General features: G+C 49.5%; 1 protein-coding gene across 3 annotated transcripts in view; it reads right to left on the reverse strand.

The window, feature by feature from the left end:
* Positions 1-490: 490 nt before the first annotated feature.
* The window catches only part of RCSD1 (RCSD domain containing 1), a 67,133-nt gene continuing 43,790 nt past the window's right edge, over positions 491-23,833 (reverse strand). For all 3 annotated transcript variants that reach the window (XM_029230919.1, XM_029230918.1, XM_029230920.1), the window contains 6 exons: positions 19,336-19,434; positions 18,094-18,183; positions 14,096-14,167; positions 10,363-10,566; positions 7,289-7,924; positions 491-818 (listed from right to left, as the gene is read on the reverse strand). In XM_029230919.1, the coding sequence (XP_029086752.1) occupies positions 786-818; positions 7,289-7,924; positions 10,363-10,566; positions 14,096-14,167; positions 18,094-18,183; positions 19,336-19,434 (1,134 nt within the window). In that variant the 3' untranslated portion in view covers positions 491-785. The remainder of the gene's footprint in view (positions 819-7,288; positions 7,925-10,362; positions 10,567-14,095; positions 14,168-18,093; positions 18,184-19,335; positions 19,435-23,833) is intronic.

Here is a 23,833-nt window from a genome sequence, read left to right on the forward strand (position 1 = left end):
CATCCTGCCTCTCCAAAGGAGTTGCTGCCTGCCTCTGCCTGCTCTCCCCCTGGCAGAAGCAGGTGAGCCGAGCTGGTCGCCTCCCAGTGTATCACCAGCTAGAGAATTACCTGATGGAAAAGCTCCTGTTGCTGGAACAGACACGTATTTTTCAATGTTTCAACAATTATCTCTTCTCGGCCAATGTTTTCAAAATTGGTTGGCCAGTCAAATCTGGACCAAGCTGAAAGGTTGTCTCAGGGTCTCCATACAATTTAAGGTCTTCTGTAACTTACAGGATTTATATTTCCAGTGATACTACTTTGTTTCTAGCTACTTGAAATGAGTTTTTACTTACACTTGAGAATCATGAAAACTTAAGAACAATAAAAAGACTGTCACCTTACACAAACACAATCTGATTAGGTAGATCCCAGTCCAGTTCTGAGGTCAGCTATAGGGTTAGGTGGGTGTGGACAGTATATGGGCCCCACAGTTTGACCAGTATCCCTGGGGAGTTGTCACCATAGTAAATTGTTTTAAATAAGTTTTTTTTTTTTTTTTAAATCAAGTCCATCAAGTGACACAACTTTTATCAAGTTGATAAAAGTCTGCAGCCCTCAGATCCAATCTCTGTCTACAATGGTGCGGAGGTCGGGAAATGGCACCCTGTGTCCTCAGGCTGACTCCAGACCCTCAGCCCATCCTGCTTCTGCGATGGCTTCCTTTGCTGCCGCTACAATCATTGCTGCTACTTCAAGGACACGGCTCCAGCAGCTTCATCACTAGGCACAATGAGATCTTCTTCACATTTTAGTGTCCTGGACAGGGGTATTATCCTGTGAGCAGAGGAGGAAGGAATAAATTAGGAGGAAAGTAGGAAATCTGGACACTCAGCCTGTCTCCTTGGGGATGCTACATCAGGTAATAGTAGTAATAGTGATAATAATGCTATGTGCCTGACATAGTTTTTCACGTGCATCAACTCATTTATTCCTCACGAAAGCAATATGAGTTTGGTAGTTCTATTAGCTCTGTTTTATAGGTGGGGTAATTAAGGCACAGAGAGGTCAAGTGACTTCCCCTAGGTCACACAGCTAGTAAGTGGTGGAGTCAGGATTTAAACCCCGGGACCGGAGCTTGAGCCCTCAACGAGGACACTGCCTATTCCTTGATGCATGGCTTCCCATGTCCTCCTTGCCCTAGCTTCTTACTTCCTCACTCATTCCCATTAATTTCATCATCCTGAAACACTGCTCAAGAATCAAAGAGAAAGAAGAAAAGTACCTCATGAGAAGAAATGCGTTAAGGCTAACAACGGAATTTCAGGTTTCAGTTAAATGTAAGTGAAGAAACAAAGCGAGCAGCAGTTTGGTTTTGGAGATACGGAGCGTGAGGGACTGGTGGGCCTGTGGATGTGTGGTTGGGACCGTGGTGAGAGCCCGGCTGGTGCTAAGAAGTCAGGAGGGGCCGGCAGGTAATGGTGAGGACCAGGTGTAGGAGTCACTGACAAAAGGAGATGAGGGCTTCCCGCCTGCGTGTCTGGAGCCTGTGCTCTGCAACGGAAGAGGCCACAACAGTGACAGGCCCACGTGCCGCAAAAAAAAAAAAAAAAAAAAAAAAAAAGGAGATGAAGCCTGGGAGTGGGAGCCAAGGTCAGGGTGTGGTGACACCACCCTAAGAGGCAGAGAGGGGGCTAGGGCAGCCCAGCCAAACAGCGGTTAAAGGAAGGAGGTGGTTTTTAGGGCAGGTTGCCGGCATTAGCTGTTTCAGAGCGGTGAGGATGACAAGAACGGAGACATGACCGGTCTTTGGTGGCCGGGAGGGCGTGTGTGAGCTTCAAAAGTCGATGATAAGAGCGAGATTGCAAGGGGAGAAAGAGAGAACTGGGGGTGGAGTGGGGGGTAGAGAGCAGAGTCGAGAACTTTTTCTTTAGGATTAGAGAGATCCAAACATGTTTGTAGGCAGAAAGGGGTGAGCTAGTGAGGAGCTGGAAATACAGAAGAGTAACAGAATGGGGAAATCTTAGTGTATAACACTTCACTTAAAATGCACACACACGCTCCACAAATATCTTGTAGAAAAGTCCAGAAAATGGTAGACACAGCAGACAAGGGGGTTTGTCTTATCAAGGAAAGGGGCCTCTCTTCAGATGTGGAGGAAGAAGAGACTCGGAGGGTATAAGCAAGTGGCAAACAGGCTGGTCTTCCCTTTAGGTAAACAGGAAGGAGGTGAGGTCATCTGCAGAGTGGGAGAGGAAGAGGTAGGGAGTGAGCTGGACGAACGGTGATGAAAACAGGATGATAGAGAAGCAGTGAGAGGGTGTCAGGCAGCAGTGAGGTTGGATACAGTTCATCTGGGTTGGTAAGAGTTTATAAGAGATCCAGGCAGCATGGTTTCGTGAATTCCACCAATGACACAAGTCTTGGCAGAGAAGGTGGGTGTGAGAGTGACTTAGCTTTGGGGATTAATACAGAAAGATAGAGCAGGTCGATGGTGAGAGGGAGATTAAAGTGCAGAAGGACAGCAACGACAAAACATGCGGAAGGACAGCTCGTTAAGTGACTGGCCACGGAGGGAGCCTGCGGGGCAGGGACATGGGATCTCAGTGGAGGGTAGTTCAGAGGCTAAGGGAGGGACTGAGGTAGAAACGCAAGCGGAGGAAGGTGGCAAAACTTTGACAACCTTAGTCCAACCCCCTGGTTTTGCAGAGGAAGAAACCCAGGCTCCAAGAAGGGACAGGAGTTGTCCAAGGTCACAGAGCTCGATGTTGACACGAAGGACACCAGCGCTACTCATCAGAATAAACTGCTTCACAAAGCACCTCTGTGCATCTACGTAATTTATTTAATCTGGGAGGGGCACTGCTTCCAATGCTCTTTTGGTCTTTTCAAGCCTGGTCAAAGTTAGAACCAAGGGCTTCCCTGGTGGCGCAGTGGTTGAGAGTCCGCCTGCCAATGCAAGGGACGCGGGTTCGTGCCCCGGTCCGGGAGGATCCCACATGCGGCGGAGCGGCTGGGGCCGTGAGCCATGGCCGCTGAGCCTGTGCGTCCGGAACCTGTGCTCCGCAACGGGAGAGGCCACAACAGTGAGAGGTCCGCGTACCGCAGAAAAAAAAAAAAAAAAAAGTTAGAACCAAAATGCCTCGGGCAGTGGTGCCAAAGGGTTCCCCAGTAAGGACAACTGTGAAGTGGGCCCCTTGTGTCACGGGCTTCCCCAGCACGCCATGCCTGTCCAAGTTCCTTCCTGGAGCTCAACAGAGGCAGCGCACGCCGCTAAAGAGACGGCTTCCGGCCCCCGATTTAATCCCCATCTTGTTCTTTGATTGGTAGAAGTATCTTGATCAGATAAACTACAAGAGGAATAATGCTCAGTGTCAGACTGTCAAGAGGAAGGGATAAATATATTTAGCAATTAAAAAATACATCTTTGGGGCTTCCCTGATGGCTCAGTGGTTAAGAATCCACCAGCTAATGCAGGGGACACGGGTTCGAGCCCTCGTCCGGGAGGATCCCACATGCCGTGGAGCAACTAAACCTGTGCGCCACAACTACTGAACCTGCGTGCCTAGAGCCCGTACTCCACAAGAGAAGCCACCGCAATGAGAAGCCCGCGCACCACAATGAAGAGAAGCCCCCGCTCACCGCAACTAGAGAAAAGCCAGCGCGCAGCAATGAAAACCCAACGCAGCCATAAATAAATAAATAAAATTTATAATAAAACAAAAAAAAAAACAAAAAAAACACATCTTTGTCCAAAATAACTGCAGCTCAGTCCATCAAACCCAAATAGGACTGAAAATATGAACACTGAATTGTATATGGTGATTATGCCTACTAAGGAGAGAGGTGCAAAGAGGGAGACGAGGGTAGAGATACAAAATTCATTCTCATATATCACTTATATGTGGAATCTAAAATATGACACAAATGAACATATCTATGAAACAGAAACAAAGTCACTGACATAGAGAAGAGGCTTGTGGTTGTCAAGGGGAAGGGGGTTGGGGGAGGGAAGGATTGGGAGTTTGGGGTCAGCAGACGCAAACTATTATATATAGGACGGATAAACAACAAGGTCCTATTGTATAGCACAGGGAACTATACTCAATATCCTGTGATAAACCATAATGGAAAAGAATATGACAAAGAATATATATGTGTATAACTGAGTCACTTTGCTGTACAGCAGAAATTAACACATTGTAACAACTATACTTCAATAAAATTTTTCATTCTCCATACTTCTATGTGGCTAGAATCTTTAAAAGATTGTATTCAATGCACTATGGAATAAAAATTATTATAGACAATTTTACCAGTAATTTTAGATATAGGTCAGTTGGAAAATGACTCTAACACATTACTACTTAAGTCATTAATTTATGAATTGATGTTAACTATAGGCAAAATAGGAGAAAGGCTATGCTATGTCTGCCCGCTTCCATTTTAAAACCACAACAGGAATCTAGAGACCAGACCTTTTGTTCACCTTAGCAAACTTTGCCAATTCCTTATGAAAAGTAAATAAACTGAAAAGCCCCAGTGAGTAGCAAATTATTATTAGTATGATTCAAGGGAAAAACGGAAAGTTTAGAGGTACAATTTCTGGAAAAGACATATTTTCAACCAAGTCTTTTTGCTGTTTATTTGGCACCTCAAACACATACCCATCTTTATCCTTATATATTAAAGAATTTAATATATTAAATCCTCAATAATTTTTTCAAGAATTTTATAATATTCTTTAATTAAAATCTCCTTGGGAGTGGATGTGTGTTCACATTTGTTGCAAACACACACACACACACACACACACTACAGCTAGTACAGTGTTCTGCACATAGTGAGGATCTGACACGTGCAATTAAATGAGAAATTATATGCTGTTAAGCTCTTGTAAAGAGGTAGCACCTTTCATTTAAGTAATAAAACAAAAAATGAAAATGGTGTCTTGAAAATTTAAAAATCCAAATTTTTAAAAGTTTTTTTAGGGCTTCCCTGGTGGCGCAGTGGTTGAGAGTCCGCCTGCCGATGCAGGGGACACGGGTTTGTGCCCCGGTCCGGGAAGATCCCACATGCCGCGGAGCGGCTGCGCCCGTGAGCCATGGCCGCTGAGCCTGCGCGTCCGGAGCCTGTGCTCCGCAACAGGAGAGGCCACAACAGTGAGAGGCCCGCGTACAGCAAAAAAAAAAAAAAAAAAAAAAAAAAAGTTTAAAAAATTTTTTTGGCCATGCTGCGTGGCTGTGTGATCTTAATTCCCCAACCAGGGATGGGACCCGGGCCCACAGCAATGAAAGCTCCGAGTCCTAACCACTGGACCACAAGGAAATTCCCCCAATTTTTTAAAGTATTACTATATGAAAGAAAGCTTAATGAACATTCGAAAGCAACACGTTTAGAACCTGAACACTATCAATCTGGAGTATAAAAATACAACCACAAAGAAGAAAGGCTGGAAGGATGTACACATGCCAGCCCTATGTGATTTGGGCACGGTCCTAAACAACAGCTCTCAGATGGCATTTTGGAAAGCTACAGGTTCTGAGTCTGTTCAACCAATTTTGGGCTTATAAATTACTTCACCAAGTCACTTCAAGGATCTAGATATTAACCACTGTAAAAAACAAACAAAACCAAAAAACATCACCACGGTTGGGGCAGAGTATGGGGGAGAGTCAGGGAGAGCTGGGCAGGGGCCCCCCACGCAGGCCCTCACAGAGGGTTTGGAATCTGTGTTTTGAGTGCTCTGGGACAAGGGGGAGCAGAGGTGCCATGGGTTGTGTCCTCCTCCAAAGATATGTCCAATCCTAACCCTCAGTACCTGTGAATGTGACCTTATTTGGAAAGAGCATCATTGTAGATGTAATTAAGGATCTTAAGATGAGATCATTCTGGACTTACGGTGGGTCCACATCCAATGACGGGTGTCCTTATAAGACAAAGGAGAGGGAGATTTGAGACACACAGACACAGGGAAAGACCATGTGAAGATAGAGGCAAAGGTTGGAGTGATGAGTCTACAAACCAGGGAACACCGAGGATTGCCAACAACCACCAGAAGCTGGAAGAGAAAAGAGAGGATTCCCAGGGTCGCCAGCAGCCACCAGAAGTTAGGGGACAGGCTGGAAAAGACTCTTCCTCAGAGCCTCCAGAGAGAACCAATCCTGCCAACACCTTGATTTTGGAGTTCTGGCCTCCTGAACTGTGTGACAATACATTTCGATTGTTTTCAAGCTGCCAATTTGCGGTAATTTGTTACGGCAGCCCTAAGAAACTAACACAGGACGTGAGTAATTTTAGCAATGAGTAAACACACACACACACACCCCTCTGGTTGCTGTACAGAGAATGGACTACGTAGGCAGAAAAAGTGGAAGCAGGAAGTGACATAAGAGGCTAATGTCAGAAGCTGACGGGGGCTTGTGTTAATGAATGAATGAACTAACATAAAGGGAAGGGGGAAACACTGGAAGGTGACTTTGCTGATAAGATTGTTAGGGGGTGAGGGGCTTCCCTGGTGGCGTAGTGGTTGAGAGTCCACCTGCTGCTGCAGGGGACGCGGGTTCGTGCCCCGGTCCGGGAAGACTCCGCAACGGGATAGGCTGCGACAGTGAGAGGCCCGTGTACCAAAAAAAAGAAGATTGTTAGGGGTGGAAGTAGGGGGCGGGACACAGAGCTTTTCTTGTGGAAACCAGCAAGGCTGGTTGTGCTCCTGAGGGCACAAGTAGGTGAGCTCAAGGTGGGCTTCCTGGGAGTGGTGGGAGGAGCCACATGACTAAGTGTGGGCCCAGCAGGAGGGCGGGACTGAGGCAGCCCCTCCTCATGTGCTCTCGGTGTCTAACACCTGTGCGTGCACGGATGGAACATAAAGCCTCCTTTAAAGCTTTCCTAGGGGAAGCCCTGCCCATTGCCGTGTTCTGCCTTCTTTACTGCGCCCCAAGGAGCTGCTGGTCTCATGCATTATTACTGTGAGCTTTGTATGGAAAGGAGCACCCCTTTTTCCTCTGAGAACGCCCCACAGAATCGAGCCCAGTCCAGGACGCTGCATCAGGAGGCCTCGGTGTGTGGGCCTCAGTCACATCCAGAAGGGCGCCAGAACCCCGAGGCAGCGAGAAGCAGAGAGCATGGGACACGCTTCCCTTTCTAGTCCTTTTGTCCCCTCCCCATCAGTGACAGCCCGTCTCAATCCAGTCCCTGTGTTACTGCACACCCAGCTGATTGGTGATGGATGTAAGGAACAGGGCACGGGACATAGGATGCGCTGGCCCTGCCCTGTCCGGGTCGGGGGGACAAGCCAGGCCACCTACCTCCGTCTTGGGGACCTCACTGCTAGTGTCCGGCTGGGCATGGCCAGTGACAGGGTCACAGCCTGGCTCGAGGATGGTCCCGTCATCTTGCTTTTCCTTGCCAGCCCCCTGCTCAGAACTGTGGTCGCCCTCCCCTCCTCCAGGGGGGTTTTGGGGGGTCTCCTCCCCCACAGCTCCCTCCTCCAGCCCCTCTGTGTCTCGGCTTTGTTCAGGCTCCTCCTCTTCGCTGGCCACCCTCTCCTTCACCTCCGTAGGCTCTTCCATCTGCCCTTCAGCCGGTTTCTCCTCCGTGGGGCTCCCACCCCCGTCCTCTGCCTCTGGGCTGGAGGCTCGGGCTGGACGCTGGCTGGCCCCCTCCTCGGAGCTCCCCACGGCCTTTTCGTGCTGCTGGGCTACCCTCAAAGCCCTGCCCTTCTCCTCCTGCTTCTCTGTCCAGCTGGGCGTCCTCCTCAGAGGAGGGGATCCTGGGGTCTTGCTCTTGGCTAGGAACACCTCGTCCCCATTCTCTTCCTTGGCACCATTCTCCTGGGAGGACTCCTCGGCCCTGAGCCCCCCCAGGCCCGCACAGTCCTCCGACTGAGACCTTCGGAATCGCCTGGAGGGAGGGCGCCTTTTTATGGAGCCCCTTGTCCGCACCTGCAAGAAAGTGTTAAGGAAAATGATCTACACCTGTGAAAAAGGCCAAACAGGGAGGGCGCATGTTCTTTCAATGTCAGTCTCACAGGCACAGCTTCACAAGCCCACCTGAGGATCATTTGATTTTCTAGGAGGATGTACCATTGCTTGCTATTTATTATAGGTTAGAGCCCTATGGGGCTGTGGTATTACATGGTAACCTGCAGGTTTTTTTCTGTGTGTGTGAAGATGAAAATGCTGTCTAACCAGTAAAAAAAATAACCTAAGATTTTACTGGCCTTTAAAATAACAATCAGCTCAGTGTCTAACTTAGCAATTTTATTCTAACATTTGTCCTTTTTAATTGCCTATAAATAACCAGTTCTTTGAATGAGCTTTACCGTCTTACAGGATCCCTCCTAAATTAACAAGTTGAACAAAATCTCTCTCTATTTCGTACCAGAGTCATGTTTTAACATTTTGAAGTTTCTACTTTGACAAAGGTGAACCCAACAGAAAAGAGGGTTGGGGGTCTGTGGGTGGCTGGTACCGTGACCTCATGGGTGTGGAGCTGGACAGCTGGTGATCAGCTTCCTCCCTTCCCCCCACCCCCACCCCCCGAAAGCTGGCTAACCCCGGGAGAGCTGAGCAGCCAGAATCCTTTGCTTTCTCCAGCGAGGTCCAACTCTAGCAGAAGCCACACCTTAGAAACACCCAGTAGAGCTGCCTGAAAACCATTTTCTCTCTGGGAAGTGTGTGAATCTCAGAACCAGGCCTCACCTGGGTCCACTGGACTTTGTCAGAAGTTCAATGGCGTGTTTATAGTGGGTGTCCTACCTTACTCAAGTGATGTGTCTTTAAAAATTTATGTGCAAATTAAATCTTATTTTCTCACTGATCTGCATTTTGGTATTTGTCAATCCTAGTTGTCTCAGAAGTTTGGAATGAATACTTTTTTTTTTTTTAAATAAATTTATTTAGTGGCTTCTCTTGTTGCGGAGCACGGGCTCTAGGTGTACGGGCTTCAGTAGTTGTGGCGCACAGGCTTAGTTGCTCTGCGGCATGTGGGATCTTCCCAGACCAGGGATACGAACCTGTGTCCCCTGCACTGGCAGGCGGATTCTCAACCACTGCGCCATCAGTGAAGCCCTGAATACTTGGTTTTAAAAGGGCTTCCCAGGAACTTTCCTGAGACCACAGTGAGGCTAGCCCTGCAGGCTATCAAGGCCCCAGCCCTCATGGCCAGCAGGGTTCAGAAATAATCCTGCCTGCTCCCTTACTGCTGTCACAGACTAAAGCCCCCAGTACTATGACCAGGTGGCGGTGCCTCCCTCCCTGCCTCTACATCCCACTGACATCCTGTGAGAAGACAGGGCTCTCTCCTGGGTTCCTCTCTGCTGTCGGGGGTCTCTCCATTGCCCTGGGCTGAAGGATCTCCACTCTGTCCCCAGCCAGCAGGCTCAAGCCTACCCCATCACCTCCTCGCCACCACTTTTGTTTCCTTGGGCCCTACCTGTTTCAACACATTTGACCTCTTTCCTAGATGGATCCTCTGGAAGGGCCCAGTAGATCCTGCTCTCTCCATCCTTAATTCTAAGGTCACATTTATTTAACTTTTCCTGGCATCAGAACCCTTTAATTCAGGGACTTCCCTGGTGGTCAAGTGGTTAAGACTCTGCGCTTGCACTGCAGGGGGTGCGGATTCGATCCCTGGTCGGGAAAGTAAGATCCCGCATGCCCGTGGTGCAACCAAAAAAAAGAAAAGAGCCCTTTAACTCTTAGCCCCTGCCTGGCTCTGGTCCAAATTTGCTGGGTACCTGCTTGGAGTGTACTGGACTGTGTGTACCTCTGTTTCTCTTGATTCTTCCCTCCTTCTAGTAGGGCAGGGATCTGATGAAATACACACAAGTATTAGGGCAGTATCTACAGAAACAGGTGCTGCCATACATCTTTTTGCAAAGGGAACGAGTTGGATATTCTTCAACTGGGGCAAGATGCAGTAAGAATGATTTGAACCCGTGCTGGGACACTTAGGAGTATTCATATCAGGGCAGGACAGGACAACCTAGTGACCCTGCCCTCCCTTCTGCTGAGTCACTGATCAGGTCTTTAGCTTTTGTTTTCAGCTTTTGACATAACTCTCTGTGCAGCTGGGATCAGTACTGAATTCCTGCCCCTCTCTCCACAAAGGATGGAGCGCTCCATCCCCTGCACCTGTCTTTCAGGTGAGTGGCACAGTTACAGGGAGAGCGGATGAGAGAGGCAGGCTAGGTAGAGGGTGATCTTAGCTCAGGGATCACTTGCCAGGAAGAGAAGAAATTTCCTTTGTTAAAAACCACATCTTACCACAGCTCAGAAGTGTCCTCCTTTCTCCAGGACAACAGGGTAGAGGTGATTCAGAATTGCCCAGTGTCCGCATTTCCACAGACACACCACAGTACTTAGGACCCAGATATTACCTTATTGTAAGATGGCAGATGACTGCCCTCAGGAGGCTGGTCAAAGCTAACGGGCATCTCCTCTGGCTCGCTGGCCCGAGACCACACGCCAGGGCTGCTGGGGGTAGAAGGCGGGCTGTGAAATGGTGACACCATGGCCTTGAGTCCAGGACTCTTGGGTGAGGCCCCAGGCAGCAGGGCCGCTGGATCAAGGACTAAATTGGCCTGTAGAGAAAAGATGAGGAATTTCAAACCCAGGCTGCATTCTGTAATGCCCAGGAAGCACTGATTTGATCCGGCAAAAATGCATTGGAACAGTCCCGATTTATAGACAAAGAGGCCAGAATAGCACCTGTCAGCACCTGCAGGCACCAGGCTCTCATGCTGTCAGCACCCTTTACCATCGTTCTCATCAGAGTCAAGAGCAGTTACCGCTTACTGGATGCCTACTCTTTGCTGGGCACGTGCAGTTTTCCTCTCTACAACCACCCTACATGTTCAGTTTTGTTCTCATGGCACAAATTATCAAAGTGTTTAAGGAATCTGCCCTGGGATTCAAGCCAGGTCTGTTTGTCCCTCAGTCTCCAAGTACAGGGTCTCTCTCGGTAGACCACTGTGGTGGACACAGCAGGCCACCACGCCTTTCCAGCGGGGAGCCAGCGGAGCAGATGCCAGTGTGTGACCCTACTTGCAGCATCGCAGTGCAGGTGCAACCAGACCAGAATGAACCCCGAGGGCAAGCAAAGGGGAGGGGTTACCCGAAGGTAACGGAGGCCTGAGGGAGTCATGAGTTTGGTGGGGGAGGAGGCGGTGGTCCCAGATCTATCCGACTGCCTCAGAGAAGGTGGTGGTGCAGATGTCTACGGAGGGACTGAACGTGAGTCCCTTGGGTCCTCTAGCGCCACCTAGGGGTTCTTGTTCCTCCTGCTCTGACCTCTGCGTTTCCAAATCATTGCGCAGTTGCATCCTCCAGAGCAGGAGAGCCAGCAGCAAGGCCTCCAAGGGGAGGGGCCAGGCTGGAGGGGCAGATGATGCTCTCCACGCAGACACACCCAACTCCAGATGTTGCCTCTTTCACTTAATAGCTGTGTGACCTACAGCGCGTCCAGTAGCCTTTCTGTGTCTCAGAGTCTTTATTTGTCCCATCGACTGAGCCTGACCTTTAGAGTCTTTTATGATCTGGTCCCCTTACTCTCTCCTGCCACTACCCGACTCACACCCTTTCCCTCCAGACTCCCCTCGGTGCCACCCTCCTGCCAGCCGAGGCTCTGTCACCTTGGAGAACTCCAACATGTACTTTAGGACTTGCACAGTATAGAACATTACACATGTTTAAGGATGATGTTCGTATTTCAATTGTGGTTTTAAGAAAGAATTTATAATATAGACAAGATTGTGTCATTGTCCAATTAAAAATATAAAAGTTAAACAGCAACAGTGTGAGCCCACGCCATGTCTAAAAGCAGCATGTTGCAGGTACAAAGGGACAGGTTTGGACCACAGAGGCTGTGGGAGATGGTGTGCTAGGATGGCTCAGAGGACTTCATGGCAGAGGGGATATTAACTGGGCATTAAAGGAGGTCTTCCTGCCCTCTCAGGGTCAAGCTGGGACATTCCCTCTGTAAGACTGCTTGCAAATAAAATGGGTCTTGCTAGCCAGCGGAAAACTTGAACTTTGAACTATGGACTATTCTAGTGAAGAAAAATCATAGTTCCTAACTCATCCAATAGAATACTTAGAAGAAAAATGAAGCTGGCGATGCACTTCTTAGTTCTTTCCCCACGTATTTCCAACAAAGTAAGGTTCCTATGGGATTTGGCCAAATTATATACTGTCGCTGACATTCTTCATGAGATTAAACCATTAGAGATTAAACCCTCATTCTCAGGTTGCGATGTTTCCCAAAGAGGCTTATTAATGACTAGAAAGGGGAATAACACCAAGACTGCAGGGTACACAGCATTTGCAAACTAACTTCTGGCACTTAGATGAGGTCTGTGGTAGGCTGCCGGGAGACAGAGGTAGGGGTTCTCGGCTACACCCTTTGGATGGCTGCTAGGAGGGAATGTCTGAGTTCTGGGGTCCCTTCTGAGAGATCCCTGGTATGTATATGGGAGCCCTGCAGCCTCCTACAGCGATGGGCAGCCCACTCCCTCCCTGCAGCTGGGGTGGGATCAGGGCTTCTCAGTATGAATTAAACTTCAGTGGAGACCGCCCCCCCCCTCCGCGATGAGGTAGGCTCATAACCCAAACCAGAGATGTTTCCCTTAACCCCAAATCAGGCTGGGGGCCAAATCCCTGGTCTCTCACATAGCTGGGAACTGCAGAGGCTGTGGCTACTTGTCTTGACACACCCCTAATAATGGCTTCAGAACAAGGTAGACGAGCCAATTTTGTTAGTTGGACCCAGAGGGGAGGATCCAGTGCAGGAGAGCCTTGTTGTTCTCCTGCACAGAGACTGCGGTGAAAGCTGGAGCATCTTCTACAGGCCCCACCCAGATATATCATGCCTGTCCCTCCTCTGTGCTTTAGCTCACGCTGTTCTCACACCAGGAGTACCTTCCTCCCTCCTTTCCAGCCACTATTCTTAAGGACTGACTCAGGAAATAGGTATTTCCTAAAGCATTTGTTAATTACTCCTGCCCACTTGACTGTCTTCTCGCTCTAAAATTTTACCGCAGTGGTTCTCAGCTGGGGTAGGGGGCAGGGGGATGATTTTGTCTCCAGGAGACATTTGGCAATGTCTAGGGACATTTTTCTTTGTCACAGTTTACTGAAGAGTGCTGCTGGCATCTAGTGGATAGGGACCAAGGATGCTGCTAAAGCATCTTGCAGTGTACAAGGCAGCCCCTGCAACAAAATTTACCAGCTCAAATAATGCCGAGGTAAAAAGTCCTGGTCTAGGGCTTCCCTGGTGGCGCAGTGTTTGAGAGTCCGCCTGCCGATGCAGGGGACATGGGTCGTGCCCCGGTCCGGGAAGATCCCACGTGCCGCGGAGCGGCTGGGCCCGTGAGCCATGGCCGCTGAGCCTGCGCGTCCAGAGCCTGCGCTCCGCAATGGGAGAGGCCACAACAGTGAGAGGCTCGCGTACCACACACACACAAAAAAAAGTCCTGGTCTAGAGCAGTAGGAGTCGGATAGTTACCCACAATTTAGATCTCCAGTATCTACTCTCCTATATGTCTTTTATTGTATCATGTGTGAAAACCTTGTCTCCCCAACAAGATTGTGAGATCAAGTGCAGTGTCATATACTTCGTTTACACTCCCAGGAAAGCCAGCCCCACTGTGGGCACAGTGGTGAGGGCTCTGGATGTATAAGGTGGCGAGGCAGGATGGAATGCTTTCCAAACAATGAGCTTGGCCATAGTGGTGTAACGGCTAGCGCCTGAATTTCAGCCCTGCGTAAAGCTGAAACGGTCTGTGGCTGCATTCGGGCCATGGAGAGGACTTGGCTATTCCTGGAGCGTTTCCTGTGTGTAACACCCTTTCCCATAAGACTCTCGAGGCATCTGATTATCTTCAATCTCCATTAGGTACTAATGACATGAGCTCAGGTTTGATAGGGTCCTTATTTTAGCATTTTGCCCCCAGGTAGAGCCCCTCATCCTTCAGGGCAATTTGATCATTAGCTGGTTATCAGAGGTCAACTGTCCAGGTGACATCTGGGACTACCCTAGGAGCCCCAAAGACATGCAAAAATGTTGGATAAGAGAGGGGGTTGGATAGGAGGTAGCATCGATTCTGAACTTACCTGGAGCTTCTCGATCAGAGGCGAGCTCTTCACCTTGACTTTAGGAGGGTGGCTTGCATTGGGCGGTGACTTCTATAAAAGCAAATGGACCAAAACAAGCAAATGAGTGAGGTGAAGGGAGGTGGGGTTCTGACTGGAGCCCAGAAGCCACAGTTGGAATAAGAGAAGAAAAAGTTGGTTTTACCACCTCATCACTTAGCTTCGGGAGCTCACTTACCTCCTGAGGTCCTGGGCGTGGCAGAATCCCCTTCCCCTCTCCCTCACCCTACCACTAACAAGACCACTTGAATCTATGGATCAGAGCAGGCAGGACGTCTGAAACACAGCAGGCCTCCTGTTCCAGGAAGAATGCCTTCATGGTCATTATGAGAGAACAGACTATGTCTGAGGGGGACATGATCTTCACCTCATGACCTTCAACAACATGAGCCAACAATTGGAGGGGATTTCAAAGAGAAAGGGCACAGAGACCATCCATTCTGTTTGTCAGAAACATAAGAAACCACAGAGCCGGAGTGAAACCTGACAGAGGTATACTTGAAGTTCTTCCCTTAAACTAATAATATTTTGGAAAACCCCACCAATAGTGTTGTTTATAAATTATCATATTCTAAAACACTGACTATTCATTTTGATTAAACAGACATTTATTGAGTATCTCCTACATTCCAGGCATTGTGTTGGTTACATAAAAATGAAGATGATTGAGCGCCTGCCCTCTGAAAGTGGTCAGTGTCTGAGATATCTTGTGTATATATATATACACACACACCCATATATATGTTCTGTTAGTTGGGATATTTTTGTGATGAGTGTATTGTCAGGAATCTTGCCTGTCTTTGGATTTTATATCATCTAAAAAGATTGACTCCTTCCTGTTGTGTGTAAAATCCCTACAACTTGATTCTAGTTCCACAGCTATATTGATCCTCAACAGGTAGGAACGATGACAGTGATGATGACGATGAAGAAAAAGATGACTTCCACGCTGTCAGACAGAGACCTATAGTTTGGGGACCCTGCTCCTCGCACCCATGTGCTAATTTACTTGAATCATAAGAAGAATAACACAATTTCTTATAAATATTCTGAGATAGTTATTGAGTGAGATGATTGTATTTTAGTGATGGAAGGAGACAGACTCACTCAACTGAACTCCCTGTGACCTTTTTAAGGCCCAGCATTGCAGGGCGGGGGAGGTGCTGGAGCGTGGGGCAGCCACTGGCTGGGACTCAGGAGCTCCCTTCCCCAGCCCCTGCTAACTCCGGCTTTGACAGGAGCCAGATGGCTGCCCCGGCCTCAGCCTCCCCGGCCAAGACCCAGGCAGGTGGGCGGGTTGGAATAAACGATTGTAAGGCCTCCTCCAGCTCTCAGGTGCCTCTGGCTCCATGAGTTTACACCATCAGACATATTTCCAGAGCAGTCAGTCTTTCAAGGAGCCTTGTGTCCACCGTGAGAACAAAGAGCTTCCAGCCCAAACTCAGTTGTCCTTAATTTCTGGGCTTTACAGTGAAAGTTCACATGAGGCCGCGTTTCTGAAGATACTGTTTAGGAACTGCAGCAACAATTGTGCTGACAAAGCTCACTTTATGTGATACTTTATTCTCTTCTGCAACTGACTAGTATCTTCTGAAGAGAGTGAAAATTCAATAAACACAGCCCCTTCATCATAGGACAGTGCTGGGAACCCAGCTCATGCCCTACAAAATCCTTGTTGATTCGAATTGAACTGCAAAGTGGGAAGAATCCAGAAGAGCCGCCAGTGCCATTCCTGGGAACGGCTGAAGGTGGCAGTATTTCCTTTACTGTTTAACAAGCAGCTCTTTACTGTTTAACAAGTGGCCTCCGCTCATACAGTTGGTGGAGAAAAGTCAGCCTGACATCTCTCTTTATGTATGTATATATGTCCATATATGACATTCCTATAATGTCTAGAATAATGACCAGATTTTTCAGATGGAACTGTTTTCCAGCCCTTCTGTGGGCAGGCAAGGCAGGCTCAGTGGCCATATTAAACACTCTTTTGGGTGGGTCCTCCAGAGAGGGGCAACTCCAGGATACCCTGTCGGCAGGGGCTGGCTCCACCGTCTCAGGCCTGTGCAGGCATAGGGAGGGGGCAGGGATGAAGAAGGGATGGGAAGACCCTCTCCGGCACTGTGCATTGGGAACCGAGGGGTAGCCTGACTGGGGCCTTCCCAGGCCCCCAAGGCTCCCGGCACTAGGGCTCCTGCAGGCTGTGTCGTGGGAGTCCGGAAGGAGAACTGTGGCAGCAGCCTCCACAATTTTCTAACCCAGCCAGACAGAGCTGGCTGCTCGTTTTATTTTTATGTGAATTTCAAGCTCGTGACAAAAAGTCACTGATCTCTGGAAGCAACGTCCTTCCCACGTGCAAGCAGCCTGTCACTCCACGCGGGACCTTCCCTCTTAAATCCACCCTACCATTCATCCAGCCCTTGGCTATTACATGCCATTTAGCTGCTGGTGGTGCCCCATGGGATGGAACATGTAAACGTATTTCTCCCAGAGCCACTGAACTCCCTCCACTTTTATCCAGGGGATAAAAGTCCCCATCCGGCCCCCATCATGTCTGGTTAGTGTTCTTGTCCCATTTTACAAAAAAGGAAGCAGGTGCAGTGCAGTGACTTCTCTGGGGCTGAGTCCAGGTCATCAGGGGGCAGCCTCACGGTAGGCACCTAGTGGCCACGGCCTCAGCCTATTGCCTAACACAGACTCCAAGCCCTCAGGGTGAAGCACGGGAGAAGTTCACCCTCAGTAAAGAGAAGATGTTGGTATGGCTTTGATCGGAATGCTGGCTGATGACCCCACGAAGATGGGGTCAGAATCATGATATCAGCACCTGAGGAGACCCCAAGAAAAATGTAGTGTTTTTTAAACTGGGCTTCTTGGGGCGTTCTCATCCCAGAAGACCCCTGTCCAGTTTTGGGGGGGGAGTATTCTCAGAGCATATGGGGGGCCCCACCCCCTTCCCACTTGGTTGAGAGCAGCTCTGAGTTTCTGCTTTATCTGATGGGCTTCTGCTCATATGCCTTGGGTTGACAAAAAGGTTTGAAAACCGTTGACCGACTCCAAATGTTTCACTTTATAAATGAGAAAATGTAGACACCAAGGGCCTTGCCCAAGCCCACATGGCTATCCAGTGTCTGTCGTCAGGATGCTGGCCCCCAAAAAGGAAGCAGGGGAAAGAGGTATCACAGTTGGCATGTGGGAATTGGACTGTCTTTGGCTTGCTTGCTCTATTTTGGGGTTGGCCTCCCAGGCTGGACGAGAGAACATGCTAATCCATTTCTGGCGGGGACCACGACCACAGTGAAGCTTCCTGGGTTCCTGGGAGGGTGTGGACAAGTTGCTCCTACAGCTACAATTAGATAAATAAGGGTAGGTGAACATGCAGGCCGGGAATCCATTGGTGGCTATGATCTATGATACCAGAGCCTTTATTATGTTGGTAACATTGGTTATTTATATCTGAGAGCAATGAGGCCTCCTGTGTGCTCTGGTTCTCTTTCAGTGATCCAGAACAATAGCCAGCCTTTTCAAGATACCACAGAAACCCACGCCTCTCTCACACTGCAGTTCTGCTTTACGTGAGTGCGGCCCTCTTTCCAGATGCTTTGCACACTTGGAAGATCATATCAGTCAGACCTGGGAGTCAAACATGACTTTCATGACTCCTGAATCTGGTGTGGTAAAATACTCCATGGACCCATTCTCTTGGCGGAAATCCTCAGGCTTGAAAAATAGTGCTCCTGTCCTTGAAAACCATAAGGGAGGCTCAGTAACAGGGGGTAGGAAGGGACATCGTTTTCAAAGTACAGGATTCAGGAAGTGTTAAGGACATTCACCCCTGATCTGAAATGGAGAAATTCCCTGCACAGGTTTCAAGTCTAAAAGTGTGAATTGCGTGCCTCTTCCTATAAAAAGGAGAAAGAAAGTCCATAACCAGCACCCTCTGAGGCCCCAGCAGCAGAAGCACTTACCTCTTCACCATTCTGGCCCAGCTCTACCCTGGGGGGGAACAGAGAGAGGGAGCAGGGCGGTTTCCTTCTTGTTGGCTTACTGGCTGGTGTCTAGAGGGAGGGCGACAGACAGACACACAGAGAGAAAAAGAGAGCTAATCAGGCAACAGGGAGGAAGAGGAAGGAAGTAGAAACTGGTTTTAGGAATGTTTAGGGATGTCTGGTGGAGAAAAGAATGAAGGGAGGGATTGCATGTCTTTGCGACTGCCCATTAACTTTATAAATTCATTCTAGTGAACTGTCTACCAATTTTGACTTTCAGGCTCTCTAGTCCTTTTCAGACTCTCCCAGTCCTTTCCTGCTGGAGCATCCTCTTTTACTTGTGATTCACTGGCCTGCCTGAAGCAACATCTCACAATGACACCCACACCCAGCTTCTAAGCACGGTCAGCACCTTTGATTGATACTATCTCCTTCACCCTTTATGACATTCTTATCGTGTCTGAAATTATGCACCGATTTTTCAGATGGGAGAATAAAAACGCAAAACAACGCACCTAAAAAAGCATGACAATTACACTCTCGTTTGTCCCAAGGGGCCATGATAAACCTTCCCACACACTGGGGTTCCCTTCCCTCATTTCACTTCTAAGGAGCTCCTCACACTGTAGGACTCAAGAAAATCTAGGCCAAATCTCTCCAATGCTGCAATACCCCATTTGACACTGACCTCTCCAGCAGGATTCTAGAATCCACTGGTCACCAGATCCCTTTCCTTCCTGATCCCTGGCTTCCTATCTGAAGGTGCTTCCGTTTCCGTCCTCTCTTTCTTCCCAATTCTCCTTCTGGAATCCACCCTTGTTCCGGATTCCTAAGCTTCCTAAGCTCCGGGGAGGAGCCTGGTGTGGGGACTTCTTTATTCTGAAGCAGTCCAGGCCTGGCACAGCTGTGCAAGATCTAAGTCTCTATCAGTGGACGACTGGGGTGGACAAGCCCCGGGTTCAGACCCCCCGTCTCTAACAGCAGGGCTTTCAGCTCTCAGCCCTCCTGGCCACAGGGTAAGCCTCACTCTGGTGGGGAACGGTCCTGCCCAGGCCCAGCAGCATGGCAACATTCCTCACATTCAGAGAGACCCCTCTCTGGCTTCTCTTCCTAATTTGGTAATTACCAAGCCTCCTCCCTCCCTCTCCTCTGGGCCTGACCCAGACTTCCCCTTCCTCCAGCCCCATCCCAGGAGAGGGGCTCTGAAGCCTCCTGACTCACCTTTGCAGCGGCCGCCTGCTCCCTGAATCGCCCGGCCAGCTGGGCCACCGAGGGGGGCGCTGAGTCGTCCACACTGGCGTTGGTCTCTGCCGGCCTTTCCTGGCAAACCAAAGGGAAGCCAAAGTGAACCAGCAAATATGCACTTGGCACTGCTGAGCATCAGCACCGGGTGCCACACAAGGTGCTTGCTATGTGGCCACAAGCAGGGATGCTGCCACAGTGAGGTCTTTGCACAGCGTTTTGCAATTGGCTCCTGCATTCAAAGATGTAAAAAACCCGTTCAGTCAACTGCATTTAGTGAAAGTTTATAGTGTCCTTGGCCCTGGGTGTGGCTCTGGGGATCTGGAAAGGAATAAAACTTGGTGTTGCCCTGGGGGTGGAGGTTAGGGCACCCAGGGATCTGGGAGGCAGGACAAGGCCGGGTTCCTCGTCCCACGGAGACCCAGCCCAGAGAGGGCTCTATCAGGGACAGCATCTTCCCGCTGTCACATGAGTCTTCGAAAACTGTAGGCTGGCAAAATCCACTGGAGAGAGAGGCCTGTAAGTGTATCTAATGGGACGAGAAAACGTCTTTGATTGAACTTTTATTTATTTATTTATTTTGGCTGCATCGGGTCTTCGTTGCTGCACACGGGCTTTCTCTAGTTGTGGCGAGCGGGGGCTACTCTTTGTTGCGGTGTGCGGGCTTCTCTTGTTGCAGAGCACGGGCTCTAGGGCACGCGGGCTCCGTAGTTGTTGCTCTAGAGGGCAGGCTAAGTAGTTGTGGCACACGGGCTTAGTTGCTCCGGGGCACGTGGGATCTTCCCAGACCAGGGCTCGAACCCGTGTCCCCTGCATTGGCAGGTGGATTCTTAACCACTGTGCCACCAGGGAAGCACCTTGATTGAACTTTTGACAAGTATTTTTGTGTCTTGTTTCCCCTACTTAATTGAGTGCCTTGGGCATAGAAATGTTCAGAAAATATTCAAATAACATGAGAGTCAAGTAGCACGGCGATGAGAACCAGACTATCTGGATTCGACCGCTGAGTCGCTCCATCTCCCTAGCTCAGTGACCTTGGGCAAATGATTTTACCTTTCTGTACCTTGACAGGGATAACAGTAGCACATCACTCACAAGGTTGTTCTGTGGATTAATTGACTGACTATACATCTAAAGCGTGAGGACAAGGCCTAGGACATAAGAGCTATAGAAGGGTTATTATTACTACGGGCAACGGGGTCCTTCCTTCCAAGAACACTGCAGTGACTTCAGTTCTAGGGATTTGCATATTGCATTACTGTTCTCTCCAGTGTCCTCATTCAGAGAGACTCACCCCTTTTACTGTCCTGTTCGTTTTTGCTGTGAGCTTTCTGCAAACTGGTGACCAGCTGGTTACCATGCCCCTGGTCTACCCCCAATGCAACCATTGGTTTCCTGTGGCCTTCCCTCCCCCAAGGTGCCTCTAGGCCCCCTGAAGAGGCCAAGATGCACCCTGGCCACTGTTCACTCCCATGTGCCATTTGTCACCAAGACTCATACGGTGAGTCAGTAAGCACTGGAAACGGCCCCCTCACTTCTGCCTTGTTACAGGCGGCCTAGGGAACCATGTTAATGTTTTTTAAATGTCCAGTCTCAGAGACATTCAGCTTTGGTTTTTGGTGACCATGACGATGGCATTTCGTACACAGACTGCAAACTCCCTCTGCCCACGTCTAGCCTGAAACTGGGAGGACCTGGGTAGCAGTTTGCTCGAGAAAGTCCATTTCTGTCTTTCCACGGGGCTCATGGCCTACAAAGACCAAGCATGCTCCGCTCCAGCTGCAAGCTTGCATCCCTGTACACCCCCCCACACACTCTCTCTCTCTCTCTCACACACACACACTCTCTCTTTCTCTCTCACACACACACACACACACTCTCTCTCTCACACACACACACACTCTCTCTCACACACACACACACACACACACACACACACACTCACATACACTTCCTAGGCCCTCCTTTTTGCGCTAGAAGTGTCTCCAAGCTTTCTTACTTGGGTGCTCCCTCCAAAGGAAACGTCGCTGGTCACACCGTGATGCTGCCCCTGGAGCACGGGAGGCGCACACGGCCGCCCCCCACCGCCTCGGGTGAAGTTACGTGGGGGCCAAGCTTTGTGAAGAGGGCTTTGCTTAGAGATAGGAAAGAATTGCATTGGCCACGGACCTTCGGATCTGCGAACAGGCTGCTCTGGAGGAAAAGACAGGTCCCTCTTCACTGTTTCCTGCTGTAAGTCAAGTTTATTCTCATTCCACCTAAACATCAGATGCTGATTTCACATAAAGATGGAAAAGGATGCACCTCTCTTCAAGATGCCAGAGTCCCCGACAGCGCTGGCGCGAGCGGGGAACCCAATGCCCGCTCTGACTAGTGCCCTACATGTGTCACGCAGGGCGTGGTCAGAGGCGAACATCTTGTCCTTGTGATTAATTAATTGAGCTGCTCTTGGCAAACATGCTGGGCCCATCAGTCTGTCCATCTGTCTAACTTCCCACCCCCATAACAGCTCAGTCTTTCTGTCCGTTGCTATATACTGCTCGTGTCCTGCTGACGGTGCTCTTTACCCTCGGCCCCGAAGGCGCCAATCACTGGCGGTGCAGGAAGATACATTCCAGATAAAAATAGAGCCGTACAGGAATCAGAAACTCCTCCCTAACTTCCCTGTCTCAAAACCAGGCTTGGCGAGGGGCAAGAGAACGATAAGCCTTCTGGAAGCATTTAGGGCTTAAAAGCTGGGTTGAAGGAAAGATTATAATACGTCTGAATTTGTTTTCCTGGAGCCCAGTGAATGGGTTTTCTTTAGAATGTCTATGGGCTCCAGAGCTTGCTGAAGCCTGGCAAATCCACTCACTACCAGCACCTCTCCAGATGCTTCTCATCCTATGTTGTAGAAGAATGACTGATTGTTGCCTCCTCTCAGTTGGGCACACCGAAGCCCAGAGAGGGCAAGTAGCTTAGCCAGAGTCACACAGGAGAAGCCAGACAGAATAATCTGTGAAACACTTGACTCCCACTGCCTGATAATCCAGCAGTGGACATCAGTTAAGTAGCCTAATTTGTGAAGGTGCTTTGAAAACTGTAACACGATATATAAATAGTGAAACTATTATAAGCTGCTGGGTTACGCAGGTACAGCAGAAGAAGCATGGCTTTGGGCGTGGACAGGCACCGTGGCTCAGCCTGTTTGAGGCTTTGCCTGGATTTCTGCCTTGCAAGTCTAGCAGGTACCACTAGTGACCTCCTCCAGTGGTTCAACATCACATCGCCTTGGCCCCAGGCAGGTGAGAGTCTCCTTCCAGCTCGCCTGCAGGTGTTCTCTCTCTGTCTCAGCCCTGAGGCTGGTTTGGGAAGGTCTTTCTCCCACCTTGATTGTTCTTAGATCTGAGAATGACTTCAATGTCCCTGCCTAGTCCCCAGATTTCCTGGGAACTCACCCCCCACCCCAGCCTCTCTGGGACTTAGAGTTCTTTCTCTGTTCCAAAGATGTCCATTAAGTGTTGAACATAGAGCCGGGAACACAGAAAGTCCTCCTCGAAGGGTGCTTTCTTTCCCTTCCCCCCATCCAACCCAGTTGTGATGTCAGGGCCTGGGCACCTGCTCCCAGAGTCACTGATACCCTAAGCTCACCCCTCTCTCGCCTGCATCCACATTCCGGGTCTTGGTCAGTTTTGACCTCAGCTGGTCCTTTCTTCTTGGGGCCAGTTTCCACATCTTAAATCTGTTTTCTGAACTCATCCCCCTTGGCGTCCTGCTTTAGTTGACCCTCGTCTTTACAGATTGCAGTCCCCCTGACCCCATTCCATCTTCCTGGGCCCAGATCTTGCTTACCAAGCCCTCACTGCCACCGTTCCAGCCTGGCTCTGCCAGCAAGCTTGGAAACCACTCCTGTGGTTCCTGTGAGTGCCGAGGCCAGAAGAAAATCACCTCTGGTGTTTATTTTCTGTTTCTATGGGACTTTCTTCTGAGAACTGAGGAACCCCTGTGTCTGGACAGCATGGAACTTCCCCCTCACTGTTACCATGCTGAGTAAATACAATTTGGGTACCGCTGACCATCCACATAGTGGAACCTTTGTGTACAGGCCTAAATCGGGCTCTACGTACCTCCCTGGCTCTGCCCCTGTTTCTTCATCCCCCTCCTTGGTCCACGGTCTAAGTATCTACCAGTCTCAGGGCCACGGGTTAGGGAAACAAGGCACCAGGGGAGGCTTCCTCATCTATAGCTTGGGGGAGAAGCAGTGAGAGGGCTCTGCCTGGGGGCTGAGGAACCCCTGCTCTTAGCTAAAAGGAAGATTATCTCGCTCACCAGAAACAGGCCAGACAAGCCAGAGCCTCAAAGTATAAGGTACGCTTGCTTCTTTGCTCTTCTAGAACTGTAGTGGATTTTTTTTTTTTTTTTTTTTTTTTGCGGTACGCGGGCCTCTCACTGTTGTGGCCTCTTCCGCTGCGGAACACAGGCTCCGGACACGCAGGCT

Source organism: Monodon monoceros, unplaced genomic scaffold (genome assembly GCF_005190385.1).
Source record: "Monodon monoceros isolate NGI ecotype Baffin Bay Population unplaced genomic scaffold, NGI_Narwhal_1 Super_Scaffold_18, whole genome shotgun sequence".
In the NCBI taxonomy this organism is placed as follows: Eukaryota; Metazoa; Chordata; class Mammalia; order Artiodactyla; family Monodontidae; genus Monodon; species Monodon monoceros.